Consider the following 23879-nt stretch of genomic DNA (forward strand, 5'->3'; position numbering starts at 1 on the left):
GGCCCAATATAAGACATCGGGCCCATAACACTTGATTAGTGATTAATTCTCTTTCGGACAGTAATGCGTTAAGACAAAAGGGGACAAAACTTGACCTTTATGTCCGAGTCACGACACTCGAGTGACACTTCCGTTACAATAAACGAAAACATTTTCTTCTCCACCACACGATTTCTATGCTAATCAGCTTAAGAATTAGATTAATGCAAGAAATCTTTACCCCAGTTTGGAGAATCTCTCTTCGCCAAGTCTCTCCACACACTCAACTTGTAACTCTTTTTCTCTCTCTGTATGTCGCTTAAAAAGCTAAGCAACTTTCTCTCATGGAGTCGCTGCTTACATCATCAAGCTTATCTCTTTACCCTTCTTCTTCTCCTCTCTCCTTCCTTAAGCTACCTTCTTCTATCCACCACAACACGACCATCTCCTTCTCCTGTAAAGCCTCCTCGAATCCTAATCCTGATTGCAATGGGAATGATCGGTTTATCAGAACGATTAAAGGCTTGGTTTCGTCTCGGCAATGGATGTCGCGTTTTCGAGCTTACAGAGACGATACGGCAGCGTTTTCGGCCGGAGATTTGAAGCAGAACGGTGGTTTGGGGGTTGCTCTTTTGAGCATAACGGCGTCTGCTAAGGTGAAGATCAGTCCTTTCGTGGCGACGCTCTCGGCGAATCCGACGTTCGTGTCGGCTGTGTTCGCGTGGTTCTTTGCGCAGACGAGTAAAATGGTTATTAACTTCTTCATTGAGAGGAAATGGGATTTGAGTTTGTTGTTTGCTTCTGGTGGGATGCCTTCTTCTCACTCGGCTCTGTGTATGGCCTTGACGACCTCCGTTGCGCTTTGTCATGGCGTTGCGGACTCGTTGTTTCCCGTTTGTTTGGGGTTTAGCTTGATTGTCATGTATGATGCTATTGGTGTTAGACGTCATGCCGGTATGCAAGCTGAGGTAATGACTAATGTTGTCTTTTGTGGATCTTGTTTTATGACTAATGTTTGTCTTTTGGTGATCATGTCAGGTTCTGAATTTGATCATAAGGGACTTGTTTGAAGGACATCCCATTAGTCAAAGAAAGTTAAAAGAGTTGCTTGGTCACACTCCTTCGCAGGTTCTTGCGGGAGCATTGGTTGGTGTTGTGATTGCTTGCTTTTGTTGCCAAGGCCCACCTCGTCTCAACCTAAGATCTCATTAAGTTTTGTGATTGTTTTTTTTTTTTCTTATTCGGTTCAAGTTCTGTATTAGCAGAAAAAAAAAACTCTGTGATTTGAGTATTGCTTAGCAACATGATTTGGCTAAGATTTGTAGTTGTATCATATGTTGTGTTCAGCTATAGAGAGAACTCTTGGAAATGCCAATGATACCTTTGTTTCATGTGCCTCTCTTTTCTCTGTTTTTTTCCGGTTTGGTAATTAACTATTTAAACTCTCAATGACATGATAACAATGGTGTTAGTTTTTAAGACAAGTTTGGGATACAAGCTCCTCCACTTTGCTGTTGTTCTTTCCAAATTCTTCCAGTGACTGGCAGTTTCAGCTCTTTCCTGTCTCCACCTGAGAAGAAAAGAGCCATGTTCCTCTGTATAATTAGACCATCATGACTGTCTCCCACTTCTAAACTGTAATTGTAGTTCCGTGCTCTTTAATATGTGTAGAGAGATGGAAGATTCAAAAACATTGATCTCGCAGTCAAAGAGCAAGACCTTAATGACTCTTAAACAAATCATCATAACAGATTTAAGTTTATATAGATGATTATGAAGTATGAATCATATGTAGTCTTACCCTACTTAACATCCATGTGGCATTATTGACTTAATTCACTTGGATTAGACTTGACATAGCGATGGAGAAAAGGTAACCGGTTCGAGGAAATATGATCTGAATATCTCGCCGCCGATTTAAAGTTTGTGTATGGGCTTTGTTTTTTTTTGTTATGGGTCGTTTACAACATGTAAGTCAACTGGGCTTCTTGTGAGCTGTAAATAAATACAACTGGGACATTGTCTACTAATCTACTCTAGTCTATGAGTGAATTACCTATAATCGAACCATCTCTCATTAATAAGTACTAAAAGTCTAAAACTCGTCCCCATTTGGTCCTTACCCGTCTCAATAATTGTCACCCTTTTTAGTTTTTTACATTCATAACTGTTTGTGAAATATTCTAACATTCCATTTTCAGAATAATAATATGATTAATTACTTGGAATTTCTAACATAGAGTTTTATGCTTTTATATCTCTGTGTTTAGTTTAACAGAAAAAAACTATTGTTATATTTTTTTTTTTTTTTGAAAGAGGACTTTACTTTAAATTTAAATGGCCATGAAGGCAGTCACTTTGGATGGAGCCCATTACATCAAGCTTTCCAAAAGATTATAAAGTTGGGCTTAGCCCTTAAAGAAATACAATTGAACCCATAGTGAAAGATGTGAAGAGACGGACGAAAGAAGTCGATGCTTTCAGCTTTGAAACCACCGCTGGAGCATTTTTGAGGAGAGAGATGGGTTTCCTTCTCTGATCCCTGAAACTCTGTTCCTGATGAGAAGATCTGCCTGCTTTGCCAAAGAGGAGATTGATCGATATTGTTGTCGATGGATCCTGCTATTCCTCTCAGTCCAGATGAGATAAATTGTAACTTGCCATGCCAAAAGAACCAGGAGACGATCATGCTTTGGAAGAGTCATCGCTTGCATGAGGCCTAATTCTGTCAGCCAATTTCGAGAAGGTCGCCAGTTTGCTTTCCGAGATAGTTCCGTCCAGAGACTCCAAGCGTATGGGCACTCAAAATATAGGTGGTCTCTTGATTCTAATGGAGCATTGCATAAGATACAACTTGAATCAATTTGAATTCCCCAACTCATCATCCTATCTTTTGTAGGGCACCTATTCAGGACGGTGAGCCATGTGAGGAAATTGTGGCGAGGGATTCCTCGAGAGAACCATACCACTTCGCACCAAGAGACGATCGGACGGTGGTTCTTGATCAGGTAATATACCGTTCCCGTCGCATAGGTAGCCGAAGACACCCCTTGAGGAGACCATTCATAGACATCGCTTTCTGCCGATAACGTAACGGTGGAGAGGTAGACATGGAGAGATAGCTGTCTTTCCGATCGCGGATGCGGCAGACGCCAGTGGTCGTTTCGGAAGAGATCATGGAGCGTTGCTGAGTGATGGATGCCTATGTTTGAAGACGCCGGCAGTTGTAGATAAGTTCTCAAGTTACCGAAAGGACTCCAGTTATCCGACCAAAACCGAGTATCTTTACCATTCCCTGGTAAGATCTTAATCCAATTATAAGCATAGTCCCTTACCCTCAGGATCTTTTTAGTTGCTGATGAATGAGATGGTTTCTCTTTGATGGTCCATAAGTTGTTCACCTGACCAGAGAGAATGTTTTTTATGAACCAGGCTACCCAAATAGAGCCTGCTCTGAAGAATAGCAGCCACAACAACTTAATCGAACAAGCCCTGTTCCAAAAGACCAAGTCCCTTATTCCTAATCCACCTTCTTTTTTCGCCAAGTTTGTAATATTAGCTGCTATAGTTTGTAATATTATCTAATAAGTAATAATCCATGTTTGTAATATTAGCTGCTATAGTTTAACAGAAATAAAGTATTCATTCATAGCAGATAAACTATGTGTAATATCTAATAAGTAATATTTCATGTTTGTAGTTTTAGCTGCTATAGTTTTATGACAAAAACATTTAAATATTCGAGTAAAATCTATTTCCTATGTTTCCGAAAGTAAATTTTTTTATATTTTTTCTTTGTTTCACAAAAAAATAGATGTTATAATTATTTTTGAGATACTTTGTATATTTTTAAGAAATAGTAAATAAAAATACTTTAGTTGATTAAATATTAGGACTGATAGTTATTGGAATGTGTATAATTAAAATAAATACTACCTCCTTTTTTTATATATATGACGTTTTAGGATTGTGCACATAGATTAAGAAATATTTAATTTCTAAACAAAAACATCATTATTTGTTTATCTAACCACAATTTAACCAATAATAAAATAGAAATTATAATATCATTGGTCATCTAGCATTAATTAGTAATAATTTTTACATAGAAAATTAAAAACGTCAAATAATTTGGAACAAAAAAATTTCTCTAAAACGTCATATATAAAAAAACGGAAGAAGTAATAAATTTATAATAAACATTTATTATATTTTTAATAAGCGTGAATATTTTAAAAATGTTTTTTCGGAAATTGATGGAAGAACCAGAAGGTTTTGCGGGGACAAATAATGCGGAGGAAGAGAAGTTCAGGTCCATATTCAGAGAGAGACAGAGAAAGCGATCATATGTGATATATCTATCTTTATGGTCCCCTCTTGTCATGTTATTGACATAAAATTTTATATTCCATTCACCCAAAAGGTACCAACACAACTTTTTTTTACAGTGTATGAACTAGTCTTTGAAATCAAATATGTATGTGTGTTTGTCTTTTGGCGGTTCTTTGCTTTCCATTTATAATTGTGTAGTGATCAATCCCGTCGAAGTTGTCATCTACCTTTAACATCTAATTAGCTGAATCAAAATCGAAAACAATAAATGTATATGTATATTGATCGTTGAGGAAAGCTTGGAATCTTACTCAAAAAAAAAAAGAGAGCAATAATGAATGAACAAAACCGAATCTCACGTAAGTTAGTCCTAAATTGGTTAGGGGAACAAATGTTTCGGTTTTATAGATACAGATTTGAATGATTTGTTTTATTTTACTATGTCATTAAATTTGTGGGATGATGAAGTTTTTAAGTTCATTTTACATTTACGAGTAATGAAGTTAATGAATATAAATTGCGACTGAGTATTATTGTACAGTTTGTCAAAATGATTCCTAGTTCTGTTATAATGCAGGTTAAACAATGGTATTGGTTGGCAACATGATTGAATAGAGAAAGCATAAGAAACTGAAAAATAAAATAAATAAATCTGTATAATACTATAGATAAGATAGTTAACAGGCCAAAAGTCCACAAAATAAATAAACGGATTCCTTTCATTTTGGTTAATAAACTTATATAATCACAACAAGCTTGGATATAAAACATGATTCTGAAGAGTTGTACGATTAATAATGTCTTGTAAATTCACGAAATTATTTCTATATTTTGCAAATGATCAAGCAGAGCAAATTCAGAAGTATAATAATCTCTCATCCAACATAAATACTGTAAATTAAAAATATTTAATATTAAAAAAAGTACAACCCTTTTAAATTTTTTTGATAATGGATTTCAAAAAGATTCTCCGAGATGGGAGCTTGACCGAACGACTAAGTGGGAGTGTTAAGTAGGTTGAAAGTGACCCTTTAATCTTTTTATGTGTACGGACGATTTTCTTATTCGAAATTACCTTTTGACAATCTGCGTACTCCACCTCAGGTTGGGAAGAAGAAGCAGAGAAAGAGCCAAAGAGTGCGAATGATATGATTACAGCATTTGAATTCTTTGATGTATAATGCAAACTCCTACTTTTCATATTTGGTAAGTTTGTATGATTATGCTCTTTATCTTATCATTCAGTTTTTCTTGGTACCAATCAATATATATCTTACAAAATCCCGGCCACGTACGAAATTTACATAATGATTTTAGTAAATTATGAAGAAAAACCATAAATGGACGTCCTACAAAATTAGTGATCATATATCTTCCAAATAGAATGTGTGATCATAAAGCCTTTTATAAAAAAAAATGTGTGATCATATATGTTCCACATTAAATGTAATTTGATCATTACATATGATATGAGTCATGACTAATGAGAAACATATTTGAATAAATTATCCCCATATCTTCCATATGGTGTGTTTGAACCAAAGAAAAAAAATACACACACATGTATATACGATTACGTACTAGGTCACGCACCGTGCCAGTTTTAACTACGTTTGATGTTTTGAATTATTATGACATGGTCTCTAAAACTCGGTATTTTTATATATGTTTCTTGCAAATCATGATAATCTTGCAGACTACAATTATTGATCATAGAGATAACCTTTATTAAAACTGAGTTACTCTTAATCATTAAGGGCATCTCCAATAGTCTAAAATAAAGAAAAACATCAGAAAATAAAAGAAGTCTATCTCAAATGCATAATAGTCTTTAAATTTTTGCTAAAATTTTATTTTATGCATAAAAAAATATTTACACAAAATATTACTTTTAATTTTTTGTCTATTATATATACATACTGATTAAACTTCTTATAACTTATATTTTAAAATTATATAATAAATAATAGATAGTAACATTAAAAATACATAACTAATACAAAATAAATAAAAAAACACATATAAACCTAACACAACATAGAACATGATTTGATTGTTTATTTATGAAAAAAATATACTAAAAGTACTATTTAAATAAAAATATACTATTTTATTGTATGTGGTTATGTAATTTTACTAATCCAACAATAATTTATTTTAATTAAGAAATTTAAGTTTAAAATGTTAAAACAAGTGAACATTATTTTAAATTCTATCAAATAAAAACTTTTATTAGCAATGTAGTTGAAAATGAATATTAAAATTTAGGAAAACTATTGGAGTAAATCATAATATTTTTTGAGTTTGCATCATTTTGAAGATGATGCAAATCATTGGAGATGGTCTAGAAATTTTGAGACCTCTTACCTTTCTAGAGAATGAGGAGACAATCTTTTTTCTTTAGTTTTGAAGAGACTATTTTTAGGTTTTTAGAATGATTTAAAGAAAACTTTAGTCTAGTTATACCAATGAAAATGCTTTAAAATCATATTAATAGAGATACAATATGAGTGCGCAGTAATAACGTTTTAAGAAATTAGATTTGTTTATTGTCTAACAAGACCTATGCTACGGTTATTGAAATAATTATCCCTAAAATTTTCTTGATTAATTAGGCTCCACCCAAAAGAAAAAGAAAGCAATATGCCAATATGTATATAAAAACTAAAAAAGTTTCCGGTGTTATACATATATGCATAAAGAACTCTACAAATTTCTGATATCATGTATATAAACATTATGAAAGACTGGGAAGATGTTTTGTGTATGACCAAATGGTGAAAATGTACAAAATAATTTGCAATAACTATATGTACGAACCTTTTTTAGAATGTATGAATTTATGAACTTTGAAAGATAAAATTATTGCAAGGCTGAAGATAATTACGACGTTGGAATACAATCCTTATTTCTCGACTGGATTCAATTAAAGCCAGCCCATTCATTTTAATTAAATTATGAACATAATTAATATATAAAAAATTGAGCAACAACATAATTAATAATATAACCCTTGTTTTCGATCGTATTTAATATTTTAAAATAAGATAGGACCACAATGGTATGTTTCGACAACTTTTCGTTCTCCTTTCAGCAATATAACAAATGAGTATCGTTGATTAATTCAATATATGATTAATATAATATGAGCATATTCGTTTATTCTCGTTTACTGACGTGGCCAGTGACGACTATGACTAAACAAGTGATTAACTATATTATCAAATATTCAATGTAGCATAACAGTAATTAAGAAGAATAAACAAAAATAAAAAATGTTGTGTAATGGATTCCACTACACCACTAAGCAATTGTTTAATAAAAGTTAATTAACTAATATATGTATCATTATTATTCCCACCCATGGGTTCATATTTCACTTTGAATGGTCATATATTCCTAATCATATTTATCTAATTTTGCTATATGTGTCTTTTGTGTTTAAAATATTTACAACTTGAGAGAATATCCGTCGCAGCAGCTTGTTAAATTAATCTTTGCTTAAAAGTAGATGCTCGAGAAAAAAGTTTTTATTTTACGCAGCTAAAAATGACGTCCAAATTAGCCATTGTGATATGCGAGCATGAATTCTCATGCAGTCTAAAGAATCACTTTGAAAATTAATTTAATTGATGTGAATAATTATTTATGGTAATTTCTTACTCTTGGCTTTACTTAATATTGTTATATTTTACTCTTTGATTTCATCTTTGCTGATGAAAAATTATATTCTTTCAAATCTCCTTGCCACTTTGCAAAGATTTTCCCGTACAATGGTATATATTGCCAGACACTGTTTAAACGTTTTTTTGCTTTCTAATGCGCTCGCATAGTTTGTAAAGTGATGCATAAATAGTGTAATTGTGTTTCGTAGACCATATGTTAATAATTAGGTAGATAACTCTACAGTATTCTACGGTTCTATCTAAAACTAATAAAAACACCATGAAGAATAGATTTCAAAATAGTTCATGCTGGGCTAACTTGTCTTATACTTTTTCATTATTTTATCATGCAGTTTTTGATATATTAAATGGGAAGCTTATTTTAAAGGAATAATAATTTGTGAAATAGCTGTCGTTTTCCAGAGTTCTAACTTGAGCTTTAGACAATGATTAACTCTAATATCTTAACTGAAAGCTTTTAGTTTCGGATAAGAGACAGTTCTTAAATTTTTTTAGATTTAAACTAAAAAAAATTAAGAACCGTTTCTTAAATAAGAGATATAAAAGTCATTTTTTAGTCAAAAATGTAAAAAAAAAATATCAAATCATGAGTTAAAAATCCCGGCTAAGAGACCGAGTTTAATTATGCCTTTACTCCCTCCGTTTTTATTTAATTATCATTGTAAGGAAAACAATTTATTTCAAAATAAATATCGTTTTAGAGTTTCAATGCAAAATTTATTAACAAGATTCTTCATTTTATTTTGCTGTTAGTTGAAATATTGTTAGGTCTATATGTAAATGTGTTTTTATTTTGATATATAGAAAATCATATGTTTTATTAATCTGTGTGCATAAGCTTAGAATTTCAGTATAAAGATCTGAAACCCAATAATTATAAGAGACGTGTTACAAATATTCCAATATAGTATATGAAATTTAAAATGCATACACAAACACAACGTTATAGTATCGCATTCATTATCATGGGGGGAAACAAAGAAACGAGAAAAAAAAATTAAAAATAGGATTAGAGAGTTCATGGGGAGAGAGCAGGTTTTCTTCCTCTGTAATCGAGCAAACTACTAGGACAAGTAAGCATTTAACACGTGTCGGTCTTGAATACGACCTCACAGCGTGGCAATTTCTCTAACTCTCTGACGTGTCTGAATGGGGACCACTTTGTCTTCCGACACTTCGGCATGGTTTTTCACATTCACTTTTCTCTTTCCATCCTCGTTTGAGAAGCGCGTCTTCCTCACTCTCTTTCCTTCTCCATTTAATAGTGTTGTTTTCCCTTTGAACGTTACAATTTATTTTTTCCTGTAACGATAATTATACTGATTTGCAAGTATGATTTTACTGATACAATCTCCAGTTATTTTCTGCAATTAGCAGAGCGCGTGAAGAAGACGAGTAAACGGAACTGAGTCGGCACGTGGTAACAAAACTCGCTCGTTTCCCAAGACGCTCGTCCCATAAAGAGTCATGGCTGTGGCTTGTGCGAGTGTGGGTGTTAGCCATAACTGTGGGTCCAATTTAAGATTCATCGATTAATGGCACATTATGTAACGATACAAAAAATCGGAACTTACAAGAAAACTTAAAAAAAAAAAAACTCACCGTGGTAAGCCGACACCTTTGCCTGCCACGAGCCAGACATAAGAAAAATAGACGATGTGGGTAACGGCACCGTCAAGTCTTGAAGGAAACGGGATCAGTTGTAACGTCTAGGCTACATCATCGTCTTTATCGGACGGCTAAGAGTGATCCTCAATTGTTAAATGCACCACCGTACGTTTTGCAAGTTAAACCACGGTTTAATATTCGTAGTTAAAACAGATCAAAGCAGCTCCGTAATAATTATGTAACATCGTTATTCTTCGTATACTTTTTCCAGTCTTAAATAAATTCGGACCAAAAATAAATAAAGTATAATACTTTTTCCGTTCTTAAAAAATCTATGTTTTAGAATTTTCACATATTTTTAATAAAACACAATAAATATTAAATAGGAAATACTTTAAGATAGTACTAAAAAAATTTATGCTATAAATATAGACTCTAAGAATCAAAATGACCAAAATGTTTCATTAAAAAGGTAAATATATATACTTATACCCTAGGGTTAACTAATTCAAACCTTAAGGTTTAGAGTTAAGGGGTAAGGAATTTGGGATTGAGATTTAAAATTGTATAAAATATAAAATAAATATTAAAATTTTGAAAATAAAAATTTTAAAAATAGTTTCAAAAAGTATTTTCGAATTACAAAAAGAAAATTTGAAACAAAAAATAAAAAAAATTGGAAAAAGGAATAAAAAAAATTTAGAAAAAAATTCAAATTTGGAAACATATAATCTAAATCTATAAAAAATTATTTATTTTTTATTTTTTTAATTTTTTAATTTATTACATTTTTTTATATCTAGAGTATTATGGTCTTTTTACATATTAAATGAAACATTTTGATCATTTTTCTACTTGTGGTATATTTTTGTGATCAAAATTTGAAAATAGTCTATTTAGGAGAATTGCCCATTTTATATTTTATATATTTTTAAACCAATAAGATTTTAAGAAATGCAATTAGTGTTTTTGAACTTTACAATTTTTCATTATTAGTTGACAAAAATTACATTGAAAATATAAAATGTATCTTTTTGAAACAAAAGTTTTGTATAGAATATGGATCTTTTAGGAACGGAGTAACTACACTATGCCGAAACAAAATTTAGTTTCCTTTTTAGAGCTGACATGACAATCTTTTTTACAAATTTTAGAAAATTTCAGTAAATGAATATATAAAGAGTTTCAACTGAAGTTACATAGGGTGTAAATGACAGGTTCGCAGAATCTTAACTACTAATAAAGAGTAAGCATATATTTATTTATATATAGATATCCTCACATATACACATACGAGAGGGTGAATCTTTTGCATGATACCGTGAGACTTCATCAACAAACAAAAAAGGAAGCAGCTTTGGTTTGCTGCAGATCGGGGTTAGGTAGGGAGAAGAAGTAAGCAAAGCTGGAGGAAAAAACGGCGAGAAGTTTGTGATTGCTGAGACAAAACAACACGGAATCTGAGAGAGGAGGGGAGAAGAGAAGAGAAAAGATCAGTTTCGTGGCTGAAAGCAAAAGGAGAGAGATTAAATATCCCAACAGTGTCTGAATGATTTTCTGTAATGAATACGGACATAACCGTCCGTTGGTGTCCTGAAACAAAAAAAAGAAGCTAAAAGTTTTTTGCTTTTTATATCTTTTCCTTTCTTCTCTCTCTGTGTTTCTTTCATGAGGGTTAAGCCTAGTGTTTAGCGCGTGAAGGGCTTCTTTTTTACCTCTGCTTCTTCTTGTATCTTCATCTGGGTTCTTCAATGGCGAATGTAGATGGAGATGATTCCAGAAGTTCTTTCCCAAGTGAGTCAAAGTTTCTTTTTTTGTTGTCTTCACCATTGACTCTGTTTTCTTGCTCTGTATTAGCTCAAAGTTTACATCTTTTTTCTTCTTTTTTTGTTGTGTCTCTAAAATGTAACTGTGTTGTTTGTTTGATTATCAGGTTGTTATCAGGATCAGCTGTACACAGAGCTATGGAAAGCCTGTGCAGGTCCATTAGTGGAGGTTCCTCTTGTTGGAGAAAGAGTTTTCTACTTCCCTCAGGGTCACATGGAACAAGTATGTCTTTTTTACCAAATTAATCTTTTTTTTTTTTAAACTCCAATTCTCTTTCTGAATTGTGTTTTTTTTTTTTTTTTTTGCAGCTTGTGGCCTCAACTAATCAAGGAATTGAATCAGAGAAAATACCTGATTTTAAACTTCCTCCCAAGATACTCTGTCAAGTTCTTAGTGTGATGTTAAAGGTATAAACTTTGATCATAACCCTTGCTTGTCCTCCCCTTCTTGTGAATTCACCTGAATCTTTTTTTGATGTATAGGCAGAGCATGACACAGATGAAGTCTACGCTCAGATCACATTAAAACCAGAGGAAGATGTAAGTTCTGTAAAGTTTGAGCTTGTTAATTTGATGAGAAAGTGATTTTTGAGTTTTTTTTTTGTTTCTTGCAGCAAAGTGAACCTACAAGTCTTGATCCACCAATTGTTGAACCAACAAAGCAAATGTTCCACTCCTTTGTAAAGATTCTAACCGCTTCAGACACAAGCACTCATGGTGGATTCTCTGTTCTTCGTAAACACGCCACTGAATGCTTGCCTGCCTTGGACATGACACAAGCTATTCCTACTCAAGAACTTGTGACTAGAGATCTTCATGGGTTTGAGTGGAGGTTTAAGCATATTTTCAGAGGTAATTAACTCTAAAATCTTGTAATATATTTTGGACTAAATGAGACTTGAGAGTTGTTGTTTTTTTTTTGGGTTTAGGACAACCTAGGAGGCATTTGCTTACTACAGGCTGGAGTACATTTGTTTCCTCAAAAAGACTTGTAGCTGGAGATGCTTTTGTGTTCTTGAGGTACCACTACTTTTCCTGAAACTTTACTAGTCTTGTTTTAGTTTTAATGAAATTCATTTGTGTTTGTAGGGGTGAGAATGGAGATTTAAGAGTTGGAGTGAGGCGTTTAGCTAGGCATCAGAACACCATGCCTGCTTCAGTTATCTCTAGTCAGAGCATGCATTTAGGAGTCCTTGCTACAGCTTCTCATGCTGTGAACACCCAAACTATGTTTCTTGTGTTTTACAAGCCTAGGTAAGTGTGTACATGATACTCTTTGCTATATTCATCATAGGACTTAGATTATTTAAGATTAAAAGCTGATGTATTTTCAGGATAAGCCAATTCATAGTAAGTGTGAACAAGTATATGGAAGCTATGAAGCATGGTTTCTCTCTTGGTACAAGATTCAGGATGAGGTTTGAAGGAGAAGAGTCTCCTGAGAGAATGTAAGATTCTTTATTTATTTTATGATCATTAGTTAACTGTTCTTGATTCTGAATGGTTGAGTTTTCTTTTAGATTTACCGGTACTATTGTGGGAATTGGAGATTTATCTTCACAATGGCCAGCTTCTACATGGAGATCATTGCAGGTTCAGTTAACCATTCAGTGTTAACCATTGCAGCTTCTACATGTAAACCTTCTTTCTTCCTCTTTTTTAGGTCCAATGGGATGAGCCAACAACAGTTCAGAGACCAGACAAAGTCTCACCATGGGAGATTGAGCCTTTCTTGCTATCTTCCCCAGCTTCAACACCTTCTCAACAATCACAACCCAAAAGCAAAAGGTCAAAACCCATTGAATCATCAAGTTTGAGTCCAGGTCAAGCTAGTTTCTTAGGCGTCCAAGCTGAGCCTCCTCCTCCTCCTGCGAGTAGTTGCTATAGGTTGTTTGGATTTGATCTCACAAGCAATCCTCCAGCTCCAATACCTCCAGACAAGCAACCGATGGATACTTCTGAAGCTGCCAAGTGTCAAGACCCCATCACTCCAAGCTCAGTTAATGAGCCAAAGAAGCAACAAACATCAAGGACTCGAACCAAAGTAATCATCTTCCATCACTTTATCACTTCATATAAAATATTACAAAGTTCTGAAATGTTGTTTTCTTTTAAAAGGTGCAAATGCAAGGGATAGCTGTTGGTCGTGCGGTAGATTTAACGCTGTTGAAATCATATGATGAACTGATTAAGGAGCTTGAGGAGATGTTTGAGATCCAAGGACAGCTTCTTCCCCGAGATAAATGGATCGTTGTCTTCACTGATGATGAAGGTGACATGATGCTTGCTGGAGATGATCCATGGAAGTAAGTAAATAAATATTCACAGAGTAGTAGTAAACCGTTTACGGTTCAGTTAAAATCTATTAAACCGAAGTAAACCGGAACTGGCTTGACAAAGTAATTATTGAATGTTTTGTTTTTGTGGTGCAGTGAGTTTTGTAAGATGGCGAAGAAGATATTTATATATTCAAGCGATGAGGTTAAGAAAATGACAAGGAGAATGAAGAGTTCTTCTTCGTTAGAGAATGAAGCAAGCATGGATTAATAACTGTCATTATGAAGCGGATGATTAATCGTCATTAGGTGTGAGAGTTTAGCTGTTGTTAATTAATGTTATTCGGAGACCTGGTTTTAGTTAACTTTGGTCGCAAGGTTATGTCTCTATAGACTCGAGATTTTCACTCTGTATATATAAAGTCTTTCACGGTCTTTGGGCCTTTGGTCATCATAATGGGCTAATGGGCCGTTTTGTTGTAGATGTAGTTGGGGCTTTGAGGTGAATTTATTCCGACTAATCTTCTCAACAAAAAGAGTATGTTTTGACTTTCAGTTTTATGATAAAGTTTATGGTTGTAATGTCAACAACATCAATAACGTTGTGATTATGAAATTATGATAACTACCTACGTATATTTAAGAATCTATTGCCTTCTTCTTCTTGGAACGATCATAAGCATCAACAAGAACGTTGTTTATTATGGGTACTGAAAATGATGAAGAGGAATAGAGGATGAAGAAGAGGAGATGATAATAACATCAAAACTTCAACTTGTCTTAGCGGCGAAATCGAGAAAACAACAGTACACTTCATCGCCAGTGATAAATCATCACGTGTCACTATCACTCTTGTCTTCACCTGATGACTTATCACACTCTCGCGCTTCGGTTCCTTTCGCCTGGGAAGAAGAACCTGGCAAGCCTAAACAACATACTCTTCTTCGAGTTCCTCCTAAATACCCCAAGCGTCTTGATTTGCCTCCGAGGCTGCTTCTTCCTCGTGAAGGTACTAAAACGCCTCTGGCTTGTGATCATCCTCGTTTTCCCGCAGCGTTGAAACGGTGGTTCCGGTTGAGGAAAGATGGAGCTGATGATGATAATGACGTGGTGGGACAGTGCAGTTTAGTCGTTTCATCGGAAAATGAAAATGATATGAAGATCACAAGAACAACAAGTCGTCTCCATTGTCTCTATGATGTCGCTAGGTGTTACTTATGGGTAAAGTAACCTTTAGTTTATTTACATTTTATATCTGAAAATGTTGTCCTGTCTAGTCATAAAAATACGTATCACATAACCATATTTGTATATTCTATGGTTTTCAGGAAGTTCCATGGAAGAAGAAGAAGTTGAAAAGAGATGACATTTGACGTACGGTTTAAGAGATGATTCGTTCATACATACATTGTCATTAGATAAGTGTGATACATCGTTGGATACTTGTCTAGTGAACCAAGTACTTATATGGGTTTTTACAGGCCTGACAACACTGCCCCTATGAAATTAATATCCAATTCTGTGTTAAAACTTTTTCTTGATCGAGCTGGATTCGAATGTATGTTTGTTCAATAGATAGATCACATGGAAGAAGATAGCATGTTGCGATAAAGTACCGTGGGCCATATGGAATGGCCTAATAATGCATAATTAGTGGCTAGGATCATGTGATTCTTTCAGATGCGATCATCATTACATCAAAGCGGTCCAATAAATTACTTTCTCTGTATAAGTTCGGTGGCTACGATTCTTAATACATTTTCCTATTCAATGTACAAGTTGTACACACATCTGAATTGTTACGTTGAGCCTAGTTTGCTTCGACCTAGTGGTGGTAAACCATAAGACGTGGTAGGTCGTTTAAGGATGGAGTAAAACGGCAGGCGGGGTGTAGCTAGCATCCACAAAACGACATTGGGAATTGAGAGTGAGAGAGAGAGAGAGTATTGTGTGGGAGAGGGTGTTTGGTTGGGTTGGAAAGACATGTGTCGACGTCAGTAAGAGAAAGGATTTAATCAAAGAAACAGTCCTTTAGATTTATAAAAAGCTAATTATTTCAATCACGCCCTAAAACTAGGCCCCAGCCACTTCCTTTTTGTCGCTTCCTGTCGGTCCTTCTCTGATTCTTCTCCGATCCCTCATCTTCTGAATTATATGCATTGATAACCAAACTTTTTTTTTGATCAAGATAACCAATTTTTTGTTTTGTTTTGTATTAAGCAATATAACCAATGCGTTTTTCTTTTGTCATCAACCAATGTGTTTTCTATGAAGCAATATAGCCAAGATTTTCATAAGACTAGTTTTATTTTCTCTAGCTATTGATTGAAATCAATATGAAACCGCTTAATTTATGATGCTCAATTGTAACTAGTGTGATTTAATAATTTTTGCAACCATCATTGACTACAATAAAGCAGGTTGTATAACTATGGTTTATTAACACGTGATTTGATATTTTTAGAATGAGTGCGGTATTGTTTGTTTAAAAGTTTTTTTTTTTGAAAAATTGTTTGTTTGAAAGTTTGTTCTGTGTTTCTTATTGGCTTCGATTTTCAGTTTATGTGCTTTTTTACAAACTTTTATTCTAATTATCAGATTAGCGCGACATTTTTTTTATCGCTTTTACGATTTAAGAATATGATCATGATAACTTTATTTGCCATGTGTTATACTAAAGAAAAACACTAGATATAAGGGGTGAAATTTTCGTGACACTTTATTCCTAGAAATAACATAATAAAATAAAACAAAGTATTACGTCCGAAGAATAATCCATAATCCCTAATTACAGTCAACATATATATAGTATTTTATATAAAGCTTAAGCGAAAAACCATATGTGCTTTATGGACCATGTTAAGTCTGATATTTATTATAAATTAATCACGTTAATGAGAATTTCAAGTTCACCACCGAATTTCGCAACCTAATCTACACATACTTAATAAATCAATTCAGAGATTATAAGATCTATTTTAAACGTCAATTATATACATGTAAAGATGATATAACGTATACCGTGTCTGGGTTTTGAAATTGACGGATCGTAAGCTAAAAAGATAATTTAAAATCCCAAAATGGATGGGCGGGAATAGTATACAACTCATAATTCCACTGACGCTTTGTATCGAAATAAGAGTAATCAGCATGAGTATAAAGATATATAACAATAATATTCGCCTTCTATATTTATAAATAGTATAACTACGAAATATACTATCACAAACTAGAACTTTATATTTTCATAAACTCAATATTGCAATATATGAGATTATGAAAATGTTTCAGCTCAAATTAACGCAAATTAAAACACGAGATGTTGAGAGCCATTGTATTTTTTTGGTTAAGTTGAGATTTCACTAAAACGTGAGAGTTTTGACCACCGCCTAGGGAGAATTAAGTATGTACCATGGGACATGGATCATATGAGAAGCTGAAACGTAAAAGAAAACACGACCAACAAATTAGTCAAAAAAGTGGTAAAACTACAATACTCAAGAGGTAAATTTGGGGATATATGCAAACTCGTGCTCATCCAAAATAGTCCCGTAAAAGGGTATCCAAAGAGAATACTCAATGAATTTACTTGAATATTTGAGCTTCATGATATAAAGAATATATTCACTGATTTTATTGAGCCAACCAATTAGATAATTATACAAATTAAGCCTATTTTTCCTTTTCAAAATATATAAAGAGGGACCAGAAAAGAACTAGAGAGGGAGGCTATGAGACATTATTATCACTAGTCAAAAACAACAAACCCTTCTTTTGCTTTTTAATATTAAATATTAAATCTTAATTTTGCAGGTTTCTTCTCTTCTTCTTCCTTCCTCTTGGCTGCTTTCTTTCATCATCCATAAAGTGAAAGCTCACGCATAGAGCCATACCGTCCCAAAAAAATAAGAAGAAGCAAAAGTCCAAAAAATACTCTCCAAAACATTCTTTCTTTGCTCTTTACTCTCTCTCTCTCTGCCTTTCTCTTTGTCAAAGTTCATGGATGCTACGAAGTGGACACAGGTACGTCAAAAAGATCTCTCTTTGATATATCTGTTTGTTTCCTCTTCTTTAACTCTCTCCATCTCTCTCTATATATATTTATATCCACACTGACTTAGTCACATACATAACAATTTCTTATGATGCTTCTCGTGGTTATATATATGTCTAGTCTCATACAGAGAGATATGTCTATATGTATGTTTTCTTTATTTGGATTTGTTTTTACATATGAATATTTGCATGGGAGATTATCCGTTTCAAAACTTTCGAAAGTAGTTAAAGAAACTTTGTTCTCTACAAGTTCACCTTTTTATGTGATTAATTATAGATTTTGATTACTAATGGATAAAAAGGTATGATTTGTTATTTACCTTTTGTTCTTGGTGATCCAAATTGTTTTTCTATACGGTGCTTTAGTTTCCTTTTCAGAATAAATTTTCCTTTAAAGCACCGACGATATAACCACAAAAACCCTAATTTTTTTTTCTTTCTGTTGAGCTTAATTATTACCCAAATTTTACTTAATTATCACCAAACCCTAATCTTGGCGAGCTTCAAGACTCGGTTTTGCAGTTGTTATTATTGTTCTATTTGATTCATTAGATCTTTGCCTTAATTATTATAGGGTTTTCAGGAAATGATAAACGTAAAACCAATGGATCAAATGATTTCAAACACCAACAACAACACATCGCAACAACAACAACCAACATTCATCACCACCACAACAAGGCCAAACGCCACCGCAGCCAACGGCGGCTCCGGCGGAAACAACAACAATACGGCTGCTACGATGGAAACTAGAAAGGCCAGACCACAAGAGAAAGTAAACTGTCCAAGATGTAACTCGACGAATACGAAGTTTTGTTATTACAACAACTACAGTCTCACGCAACCAAGATACTTCTGCAAAGGTTGTCGAAGGTATTGGACCGAAGGTGGCTCTCTACGCAACGTCCCTGTTGGAGGCAGCTCAAGAAAGAACAAGAGATCCTCAACACCTTTACCTTCACATTCCAATCCCAAGCTTCCAGATCTAAACCCACCGATTCTTTTCTCAAGCCAAATCCCTAATAAGTCGTCAAAAGATCTCAACTTGTTGTCTTTCCCGGTCATGCAAGATCATCATCATGGTATGTCTCAGTTTCTTCATATGCCAAAGATCGAGAACAACAATACATCATCTTCAATCTATGCTTCATCATCTCCTGTCTCAGCTCTAGAGCTTCTAAGATCCAACGGAGTCTCTTCAAGAGGAATGAACACGTTCTTGCCTGGTCAAATGATGGATTCAAACTCAGTCATTTACTCATCTTTAGGGTTTCCAACAATGGTTGATTACAAACAGAGTAACAATAACCTTTCGTTCTCCATTGATCATCATCAAGGGATTGGAAACAACACCATCAACAGCAACCAAAGAACTGAAGATAATAATCATACTGATGACATGAATGGAGCAAGTAGGATTTTGTTCCCTTTTTCAGACATGAAAGAGCTTTCGAGCACAACTCAAGACAAGAGCCATGGTAATAATACATACTGGAGTGGGATGTTCACTAATACAGGAGGATCTTCGTGGTGAAAAAGGTTAAAAAGAGATCATGAAATTATTGGCATCTCTTCTCTCTTTCACCTTTTTAACTCCTTATTTATTATATTTTTACTTTGATGATCTTTTGTTCTTTCTCACATGGGCTACTTTAGTTAAAGTTGTCAGGACTTAGTCTACAGATAGTCCTTTCTATTCCTTCTTTCGGGTGTTGTTTTTTTTAAATAGTATTAGTGTGTGATGATAATTTTCATTAGTACTGAGGAGTGAGTGCTGAGGGATATCATACGAGGGTAGAAGAATAAGTGAATATGAGTGCATTGTGTGTAACCAGTGAGATCTGTATTCATCATTTCTTCTATTTGCAGAAGTATTTGTGTAATTCACTTGTCTTTATTTTTAATCAGTTTGATCTATATTTAAGTGGTGTAAACATAAAGTTTGGTACATTTTTATTCTTATTGAGTGAATACTGCATAAGTTTCATATTTACTAGCTATCTAATTTAGTCACTGCTATAGCAACAATTCATCACTTAATAATAATATATATAGTCACTGTTATAATAACAATATATCAATATCGCTGTTTCCTGAGATGGACAGCAGCAACGAGTGATTGCATGGAACCATGCACTAAGCTAAAATATAACAGAAGGCGACCAAAAATATGATTGTGGCAGTGTTCTCTTTGTCATTGCGAATGCTAGCAACAATTCTATTAGCTGTTTTTGTTTTGTTACAGACGAAATATGTATGCAAGTGATTCGATGTATCGCAAAGAGTGATAGAACACATGTATGAACCATGGGGAAAATATAACTGAAAATTTTATTTCTTTTTACATAGGTTCTAAACGGTACCTAATAGTGGCAACATATACATAGTAAAAATAATCGAGTATGCTGATATTCGTATTTGAAATTAAGAATCAACGTATCAAGTTTAAACTTTAAAATTATTTGATGGTAACCCAGAACTCAATGCATGTGAACGGAATTACTTTTCTCAGAATTTTCAGCTTTTTCAGTTTATATAATTCACAATTATTACCTTCTAGACAACTACTCCCATACTAATGAATTAGTTGGAGTAATTAATATATAAAATGCGCCCATACTAGTAAATTCCATCAAAATTATGTGTTATTTTTGTTTCTCCAGTAATTTGTGTGTTGTCAAATAGTCACAATCCAGTAGATATACCATTTGGCATTTGCAGCGCAAAACTTAAGTCTCAATAATACAATATAGTCTTCTCACTTCTCAGTTCAGAATTTATACAACGGGTGATTGATCCCAAAAAAGAATTTATATAACGGGTGGTAAAAATAAAGAAAATATGATTGGAATGATTATCCACGAAGAGTCATGATTGTCGAATCCCAAAGCATCACATTTTGGAAAAACATTTACATTTATAGCGCTCTTCAGCTTTTTTTTTTGACTTTTGTGTCCGTGCATGAACTTAGCAATGTTTTATCCTTTTTATCGGAAATTCATCACAACACCCTCTAATATATGAGAGCTTTTTTTTTTCGAAACTGTAATATATGAGAGCTTTTTCTACGAGTAAATATCATAAACAGCTATTTAATGGTTGTGCATGTTCATCGTCAACATAATGGTTGTGCTGACTTACTAGCAAAAAAATCTATTATTTCTCCGATTGATTGGAGTTTGTTCCAATCTTGTCCAGGTTTTTTGTACAACAATATTTGTGCTGACAATAATTAATAAAATCTTTTAGCCGAAAAAAAAAAAAAAACAAAAACAAAATTCCTTAAACGAGAGTTATTCTTCTTTGAATAGAGAATTATTAAAAATTTAAAATAAGAAGTTTCAAGCTGGGAATTAACTCACTAACATTATTTAAAAATTACGCCTATACGTTAACCTGCTCCAACTAAAAGCCGTTTATAACATTCATTAACTTAATACTCCGTTTCAAGTATGCGTGGATCTGTAAAATATGGTCATATTAATGAATCATCATCATTTGTAGTTAAAAGTAATTAAATCCCTTGAAGCAAACACCCACTAAGACCCGAGAGACGACAACAAGCTTTTCTTCAGTTCTCGTTATTACCAGTTTCAATGCGATGTCACATTCCACTCCACATTTTCATTATCTAAATTATTAAAAAATAATGATAATCAGACCGTACCCTTCACGTTCATCCACCTAATCCGCTTATTAATCTTTCAATTAGATGAAAGTGACATTTCTAATTGATCCATATAAAATGTATATACACATTTAACGTTGGTAATTTGAGAAATCGTAGTATTATTTTCTATCATAAACTTCACTGTATAAGCACTACATTTCAGAGAATTTAAAATTTAACTCGGTAAAGGTTACCATAACCCGTACACCAATAAATTAAGTTCTTTTCTGTTGCATTTATCTTCTAAATTATAAGCCAGTTGGGGAAGCTACACATATTTTCGAAAACTTGCAATGTTAAAGGAATGTTTTAATTTATTTTTAATCAGTATGATAAAACAATTAAAATGATATGTATCAGATATTTATTAATTTGAAATAAATATACTAAGTATACTTTTGTCGGAATAGTATAAGATAAATGTGAGTATGAACACATGATGATTAGTAGCTGGCTTGAAATGCGGAAGTAGATGCCCACTTTATAGTGCCCGCCAACCAAACATGATTTTTCATTGGGTTTGTGTTGTTTTGATTATTTAATTACTGACTATATTTGAATACTACTCGTAATTACATTTAAGTATATAGGATAAAATCAAACGCGATATTCTCGTAGTCTATAACAGATCTAGATTTATCTGCGCATGGTCGCTTTATTCAAAATAATCGAGAAAAAAATAGCGCAACGGATCCATCGAGTCAACTATATTTTATTTTAAATACAGAAAGCTGTTATCTTCAGGCCAAAGAAATCGAAGGAATAAAAGGACCTGTCTCGAAGATAAAGATGAATCTAAATCAAATAATATACTACTGGACATGTAATAAAAGTGACGCACTGATTCTTTTTTTAATTTTAACTCATCATCTACTTCATATTAACTAAATTCTGGGAGTATATGGTTTCACCAGAAGTGATTCAAGCACACTTACAGACAAAGTTCTCTAGTTTCACAAAACAATCACAAGAATCACTTATTGGATCTTAAGCTACATGAACTGAACTTTGCTGTAATTTTAACCCAATGAACACAAATTCTCCCTAAACCAGAAAAAATTGTCTCTTAAAACCACATACTTAAACCACAATGAGAGAAAACAATGAAACCGAACGTAGCTAAAACTAATTCCGAGTCTTTAACTATTAGTAAATAAACCTCATTCTCATTAATTAAGAAAATGTACAGAGAGGTGAGTTTATAAACAGGACTAAACCGAAATCTATCTTGGTATAACTCAATATGTACTGTACCGGACTCAATATACAAATATGACTCTATATACAATAACATTAACATCTCAAGCATTTGTCTCCACAAGATAAGCATGCCGCACACAGACAAATGTGACGCACTGATTCTTAGTCGTCTAAAAATATACAAATGACTGTTTTTAGTTAAGAAAAATTAATAAAATAATTTCTTAACTTTTGAAAATAAGCAAAAAATATTAACTCACAGACATATAATCATCAATTTCTAATCAAACACAAATAAATTTCATACCAGCCATTTTAAATCTACTAAAATTAGCATAATTACTTATATTTAGCAGTATAACAAAGTTAAAATGGCTTACTAGCTCAATACAAAAATGATTATTTTGGAATTTCAGTTTAAATGTGAGAGATAAAACTTGTTTACTTCAAAACGACTTAACTGAAATTTGTAATTTTTAAGTCTTATGGTATTAGTCGTTGGGTCTAGAAATCATTTGAGATTTCTGCGGTTGCCAAAAAAAATTATAATTTTTCATCTCGAATAGAATGTTTTATTTAAGCATATATGTTAAAATAAACATAGAAATATTATATTTACAAGTGAATCAAAAATAAAAAATTGTTAACAAAAAACTTAACTTAAAACACAAATATAATATAAATTCAGATATTACATAAAAATAAATGTGTTTAAACTCAAAACAATTTTAAACACAAGCATAAAAGTTAAAATTAAAACCTTAAACATGTTATCGTTAGAAACATAAATCAGATTTAAGCAAATGAAAACGATGAAGAAGTCAAAGCGCAACATCGAACAGCCATACACGTTGTTACTGTCCAATCTTTCAGAGACAAAGCACCACATACTTATGACAAATGACATTTAATGTGTTCTAAACTCATTTTAATGTTATGTCTGAATTTACTTTAAATTTATGTTTTAAATTACTCCATCCGTTTTTTAATATAAGTCGTTTTACAGCTATGCACGTAGATTAAGAAAACCATTAATTTCTTATATTTTCTAAACAAAAATATCATTAATTATTTACCTAACCACAATTCAACCAATAGAAAAATAAAAGATATATTACCATTGGTCGTACAACATTAATTATTAATAAATTTTACATAGAAAAACGAAAACGACATATAATTTGGAACAAAAAAATTTGTCTAAAACGACCTATATTAAAAAACGGAGAGAGTACGTTTTATGTTA

General features: G+C 33.0%; 4 protein-coding genes across 8 annotated transcripts; all 4 read left to right on the forward strand.

Moving 5' to 3' along the window:
• Positions 1-110: 110 nt before the first annotated feature.
• On the forward strand, positions 111-1370 carry LOC106368486 (uncharacterized membrane protein YuiD-like). Its single transcript, XM_013808458.3, has 2 exons — positions 111-947; positions 1018-1370. The coding sequence occupies exons 1-2, from the start codon at positions 324-326 to the stop codon at positions 1189-1191; spliced, it is 798 nt and encodes a 265-aa protein (XP_013663912.2). The 5' UTR covers positions 111-323; the 3' UTR covers positions 1192-1370.
• A 9433-nt stretch (positions 1371-10803) lies between these two features.
• On the forward strand, positions 10804-14142 carry LOC106415483 (auxin response factor 18-like). Its single transcript, XM_013856210.3, has 12 exons — positions 10804-11399; positions 11539-11654; positions 11741-11839; positions 11915-11971; positions 12046-12283; positions 12361-12451; positions 12521-12685; positions 12766-12879; positions 12952-13024; positions 13095-13475; positions 13550-13737; positions 13864-14142. The coding sequence occupies exons 1-12, from the start codon at positions 11357-11359 to the stop codon at positions 13976-13978; spliced, it is 1680 nt and encodes a 559-aa protein (XP_013711664.2). The 5' UTR covers positions 10804-11356; the 3' UTR covers positions 13979-14142.
• A 216-nt stretch (positions 14143-14358) lies between these two features.
• On the forward strand, positions 14359-16398 carry LOC111200767. Its single transcript, XM_048741360.1, has 2 exons — positions 14359-14928; positions 15036-16398. Exons 1-2 carry the CDS (start codon positions 14458-14460, stop codon positions 15078-15080), a joined length of 516 nt encoding a protein of 171 aa, XP_048597317.1. The 5' UTR covers positions 14359-14457; the 3' UTR covers positions 15081-16398.
• A 1048-nt stretch (positions 16399-17446) lies between these two features.
• On the forward strand, positions 17447-19756 carry LOC106368488 (dof zinc finger protein DOF3.7). Of its 5 annotated transcripts, none has more exons than XM_048741359.1 (3): positions 17448-17730; positions 18347-18845; positions 18930-19756. In XM_048741359.1, the coding sequence occupies exons 1-3, from the start codon at positions 17707-17709 to the stop codon at positions 19295-19297; spliced, it is 891 nt and encodes a 296-aa protein (XP_048597316.1). In that variant the 5' UTR covers positions 17448-17706; the 3' UTR covers positions 19298-19756. The 5 variants fall into 5 exon arrangements, with proteins under 5 accessions (XP_013663915.1, XP_048597316.1, XP_013663914.1 ...); XM_013808463.3 differs by having other exon boundaries at positions 17450-17730; positions 18338-18845; XM_013808461.3 differs by having other exon boundaries at positions 17447-17730; positions 18347-19756.
• The last annotated feature ends 4123 nt before the right edge of the window (positions 19757-23879 follow it).

Source organism: Brassica napus, chromosome A9 (genome assembly GCF_020379485.1).
Source record: "Brassica napus cultivar Da-Ae chromosome A9, Da-Ae, whole genome shotgun sequence".
NCBI classification, from domain to species: Eukaryota; Viridiplantae; Streptophyta; class Magnoliopsida; order Brassicales; family Brassicaceae; genus Brassica; species Brassica napus.